This window comes from Neophocaena asiaeorientalis, unplaced genomic scaffold, assembly GCF_003031525.2.
Source record: "Neophocaena asiaeorientalis asiaeorientalis breed wild unplaced genomic scaffold, Neophocaena_asiaeorientalis_V1.1 scaffold540, whole genome shotgun sequence".
Classification (NCBI taxonomy): domain Eukaryota; kingdom Metazoa; phylum Chordata; class Mammalia; order Artiodactyla; family Phocoenidae; genus Neophocaena; species Neophocaena asiaeorientalis.
The window spans coordinates 1,018,546-1,023,996 of NW_020172141.1; the positions used below are offsets into that span (position 1 = coordinate 1,018,546).

At 45.6% G+C, this 5,451-nt stretch overlaps 1 protein-coding gene across 4 annotated transcripts in view; it reads right to left on the minus strand.

The window, feature by feature from the left end:
* The window catches only part of ZNF18 (zinc finger protein 18), a 20,459-nt gene that overhangs the window by 4,636 nt on the left and 10,372 nt on the right, over window positions 1–5,451 (minus strand). For all 4 annotated transcript variants that reach the window (XM_024753656.1, XM_024753649.1, XM_024753644.1 and 1 more), the window contains 2 exons: window positions 1,722–1,806; window positions 983–1,090 (listed from right to left, as the gene is read on the minus strand). In XM_024753656.1, the coding sequence (XP_024609424.1) occupies window positions 983–1,090; window positions 1,722–1,806 (193 nt within the window). The remainder of the gene's footprint in view (window positions 1–982; window positions 1,091–1,721; window positions 1,807–5,451) is intronic.

Below are 5,451 nucleotides of genomic sequence, written 5' to 3' on the forward strand. Positions count from 1 at the left end.
TTTTTAAAATGCTGGTTGCAACCCTATAAAATATTTTCACAACCTGCTAACTGGTCACAAAATGCAGTTTAAAAAATACTGCTCCAAAGGAATCCTTGTGAGGTAGTATTATGATAAATATACTGCTTAAAATTAAAACCGTATGTCTCTTGTGATGCTTGCTCTCTCTGTGGTATTGATACATTAGCGAAGGAAACAATTAATCAGATCTTACTGGGGAGAAAGAATGGCCTGTCATACAGTTCCCATCCTTCGTCCTTTTATTCCTCCATGGTTCTGGGATCTTTTGTAGATTTGAGGGAGAGAGAGTGTGTGTGTGTGTGTGTGTGTGTGTGCGCGCAGGAATGTTTGACAGTTGATTTTACATAACTGCAATGTTTTTAAAAGAATGTAGAATGCAAAGAGTAATTGCTGTTTTACAGCAGAACAAGTTCATATTTCTTCGTACCAGTCTTAAAAATAATGTGATTTATATGAAGTATTTGATGTTGCTTCTGTTTAATGAGACTTAGATGCATGGAGATTAGCTAGACCATATTTTTCTGTTTGTCTTGTTTATTTTGTTGAGGGTGGGTCAGTTACCATTCACCATAACCAGAGTAAGAAAAGTCTAGTTACTTTGAACCTTCTTGTTAGGAAGGATAATAGTGGCCTGTTAGATAATCTTTTTTTAATAATAGAATTCAACCCATATCTGTTTTGGTCTCAACTGTACTAACCCTAATTCTCTCTAAGAAAGAAAGCTGTCAAAACAGGCAAGAGCAAGGCAACAGATCGGATGCGGGGTCTTTCTTCCATGATTAAATATGTGTCAACAGCCCAACAGTCAGAGACGAGACCCACCTCGGTACTCAAACTGGACTGACCAGATCACGGCCGGTGAGAACCAATGTAATAGAAACAAGGACTGATATTGCCCCACCACCTCCAATATAATGACTGGAGGTCAGAAATGGCTCTGGACCAGTAGAGGATCACTCACCTATGCAGGTGGGTCTTGGGATCTTCTCGCTGATGTGTAGGTGTGGTCCTGTCAGCTCTGCCCCAAACCCAGCTGGATCAGTCAGGTCATGCTTGGGATTGGAAATGCCTGGTACAGAGAGAGATAATCTGTGGGCCTGGATGAATGGGGAGCACTGGGGACCAAGCCGTGTTGCTCAAAGGAGGGCCCTGAGTGCAAAGGGAACTAGGGAAGCTCTGGAGACCACTGAGGATGTGCGGAGCGTCTAAGACACCAGTACTCACGAGAAACCCAGGATATGTGGTGAAGGCCACAAAAAGAAGATTCTGAGAGGGAGGAGTCAGACCACTGGCAGGCTGGTGTGAGGGTCGTGACTGGGACCCCACGCATGGTTGGCTGGGACTGTGGTTAGTAGAAAAGACCATGCATGGTCGGCCACCGCTGAGCCCCGTCGTAACTCAGCACCTACGAGCTACGTAACAGTGAGCAAATGACTTGATCTGATGCTCACTTTCATCAGCTTAAAATGGGAATTCCATCACCCGTTTCACAGATGAGAGGAGTTACTGTACATGAGGAGCCACAACAGTGCCAGGCGCACAGAACACGTTCAATACAGGGAGCTGTCACTATAACTCAACCACCTCCAGCTCCCCAGTTCCCAGCCACGTCTCTAAGGATTTTCTTCACCCAAGCAGTGCGGCTGTCTCTAAAGCACACGGAAGATGTCTCCTTCCATCAGGCTGACCCATGCCCGTACCTCCTGAGACCATCTTCCCGTAAGTCTCCAGCATGAGATCCCAGTATTGCTCCTTCTGAGTGGAATCCAGGTGCCTCCACTGCTCCTAGAGAAAAACACAATGCTGTGAGTCCAGGGAAGGCTTCTGAACCCTCCTTCCCTGCCTGTGGGAGGCTGAGAAGAAAGGAATGGGCCTCAGGATCCTGGCCATCAGATGGTCTGAGAAAGCATGGGAGGAGCTTCAATGGGAAATCAACAGGGTCTGCCTCAGTGTTTCTTGCTGTGGTTAGAAAACGTTTAGGTTTTAAGTTCCGTATTTTCTTTTAAGTTGCCTGTTTTTGCGAGTGGAGAAGAAAGAGAAGGCAAGAGCCCTTTCTCCACTTTCCTTTTGCTTAACTCTCAGTGCTTATCAGAGAGGTCTTTGAGCAGCAGGGGCCCGATATTCCCCATATTTCATTAAAGTCTGGAAATTCAAGAGAGAAAGGAAAGAAATTTTAAAATATATTTGTTGGAAAAGCAAGTGCAAATCAGTGAAGGGGTGGGAAGGGTAAAGAATGGCATCAGGCGAGTTGTGAGTCTCACTGTGAGACAGACTGTGGCCTCGGAGCAGAAATGCTGCAGCCACACACACTTCGAATCTCCCGACGGTTCTGAGTTTAGGTCCAACAGCAGATCAGTTTTCCTCCAGTGAGTGGGAAATGGAGGGGCTCCCTAGAGCAAGCTGTCCCTTGAGTACGCCTAAAACATGCCCTTCTCATCCTATGGAACTGAGCCTGGAGACTCAACGCTGGGAAGGCCATGGAGCTGGGGTCAACTTTTGTGAATCAAATGGCAGTCTCCCCACCAGGAGGCTGACTGTTAGACACTCAGTTTGTACAGCAGAGTGATGAACAGCACAGTCTGTGGCGTCAGACGCACTGGGATTCATGTCCCAGGTCTGCCATTTCCAGCTGCATGGTCTTGAGAAAGTTACTAAACTTTCCTGGGCCTCAGTCCTCACCTAATGATAGTACTAGACTCAAAACACTGTCTGGAGGTTTAACAGAAGTAACCAAGTGTGAGCTACTTTCAAAGCACCCACTACTTTTCATTCATAGCATTCATCACAGTTTATTAAATATTTATATATATGTATACACACACACACACACACACGAACGTATTTAATGCACAGTTGCCTCTGTAGCACATTCGCACCATGAGAAAAGGATCCTCCACTGTTCTCTCTCAGTTCCCAAGACCATGCCCAGGCTGGAGCAGGCACTCAATAGAAGTTGTCTGGGTGAAACAAAGCCCTTAGCAAACAAGTGTTTGGTAGGCGGTCTATATTCTCACCACCACTACCACACACAGCCTACGGGTTATCGGTCTCCCAAGGTTCACAGGGAGAATTCAGGGATCCTGCACACTCTCGGAAACCCCAAAGTTGATAACCATCTATTATTGTCATGAACGGCCAGCCAGGCCACAGGCGGCAGAAGTGAGAAGAAGAATGAGAAGAGAAGTCACCCTCCATCACACCCAACCCACTACCCGGGGAGGCCATTCCCCATTCTACATTAACTCTGCCCCCAGTACATTAAGGGGACTAGAAATGGCTGAAAGAGAGTGGAGACGCCAAAAATTCTGTAACTAGCAGATACTAAGCTTTAAAAGAAGAAAAGAAAAGGAGGAATTAAATTTCTTAGGGTGAAAAAAGTGAAAAGTGGAAAAGTGAACTCTATATGTTTATTAACTATAACCACATTTTAAATATGGATTTTAATTTTTAAAAATTTAAAGTAGGAATTTTTAGCAACTTACTTTGTTAATCTTCTGTGAAGGAAGCTACCTTAACAGCCTACTGGAAATAACCAGCTTGAGCAAACACTGCTGAATACAGGAGTCCTCGGTCTTCCTGGTCAAAACACACAGACCCTCACGTCGGCGCTGGCAGACAAAAGGACGGGCTGCCAAGCGCGGTGACATCTGCCTGGAGGCCTGGCGCGCCGGACACAGGCCTCGTCCACGGGCACCAAGAGAGTAGCCACCCAGCACAGTACAAGGCAGAAAGGAATACAGCCACCAAATCCCCCAAGGGCCACCATCAGCCCTTTCAAAGCCCAGGAAAGAGGCTTCAGGAGTCTCTGGAAGGTGTGCCTCCAGATTAAAGCCACACATTTACTCAAGGAACTGCCCAGGAGCTAGGGATGCATATGAAGCCCCTTACTTAAGAGGCAAGACACCAACTGCAGCCATCTTCATTTTCTGTCATTTTTATAAGAGGAGAAAAATGTCCAAATTCCTATTCTGGAAGGATGGAAGTATGAGATTTGATGGGGAAATCATCTGAGTTTCATGTGGAAACAGCACCATCTTGTGGGTTTGTGGGACACTGCCACAACTGACTGGCACACAGGCATCTGTGCTGTGTTCCCTTCCCAAGGTTTGAAGACACAGGAACCGGCGCCAGTGCAACCCCAAGTCTGTGAGACTGTCTCTGACTCAGTCACGGCATCTACCACTGTGGACCTCATACCCTGCCATTGTTCTCGAGGTTCCTAATCTAGGGAACAGATTAGAGGACATGATTCTTTATACTGTATTTAAATACTCCCTTCAGTTAGTCACAAAAGACTCCATTAAACATCGAGGTCCTTCTGATGCAAATAGTTGTTGGTTTGGGGGAGGGATACTGGGATCGGGTAGGGATGATTTTTGTTTTTTTGGGTGAGTGGCTATTAATCAGTTATCGGCTATATATAGGTAATTTATATATTACATATATTTATATACATACATTTATATGGTGCTGCTGGTGAGCATTTGGAATGCTTTGACTTCAAGCTACCCAGAACAAGTCATGGTTAATGTCCTCATGTAATGTAGAGCTAATGTTTAAGTCCGCTAGTTAAAATATGTTAATAAATTGTATATGCCTTTCATAGGGATACTCTGTATTTACTATAGAAGCAATAATAATCCTCCAAGTCGACCTGAAATATTTGGCAGAATACCCAAATCTTTTTCACCATGGAGCCTCCTGCCTAAGGAGTTTCTGCGTACTTAAAAGGAGGAAGATGGGCACCCTTGAGTCACTGAAAAGCTGTATCCCTTCCCTGCCCCCTCCCCACCCTCTGCCCGGGGTAAACTGCAAAGCTCGGACTCTGGTTTCTAAATCTTTTGAGCCTGGAAAGCTGAGGCTCAGACACATCTACAGCGGCTTCCCTGTGTCCTCACCTTCACTCTCAAGTACCCCACGAGGAAAGTCCCAAGGAGAGCTCCCCAAAGGTTTGAAACAATGCTCTGATTAAGGTCTACAGGTGCCTGAAAAAGTTGATTTTTTTTAACATCTTTATTGGAGTATAATTGCTTTACAGTGGTGTGTTAGTTTCTGCTGTATAACAAAGTGAATCAGCTATACGTATACATATATCCCCATATCCCCTCCCTGTTGCGTCTCCCTCCCACCCTCCCTATCCCACCCCTCTAGGTGGTCACACAGCAACGAGCTGATCTCCCTGTGCTATGTGGCTGCTTCCCACTAGCTATCTTTTTTTTTTTTTGCATCTTTATTGGAGTATAATTGCTTTACAATGGTGTGTTAGTTTCTGCTGTATAACAAAGCGAATCAGCTATACGTATACACATATCCCCATATCCCCTCCCTCTTGTGTCTCCCTCCCACCCTCCCTATCCCACCCATCTAGGTGGTCACAAATCACCGAGCTGATCTCTCTGTGTTATGCGGCTGCTTCCCACTAGCTATCTA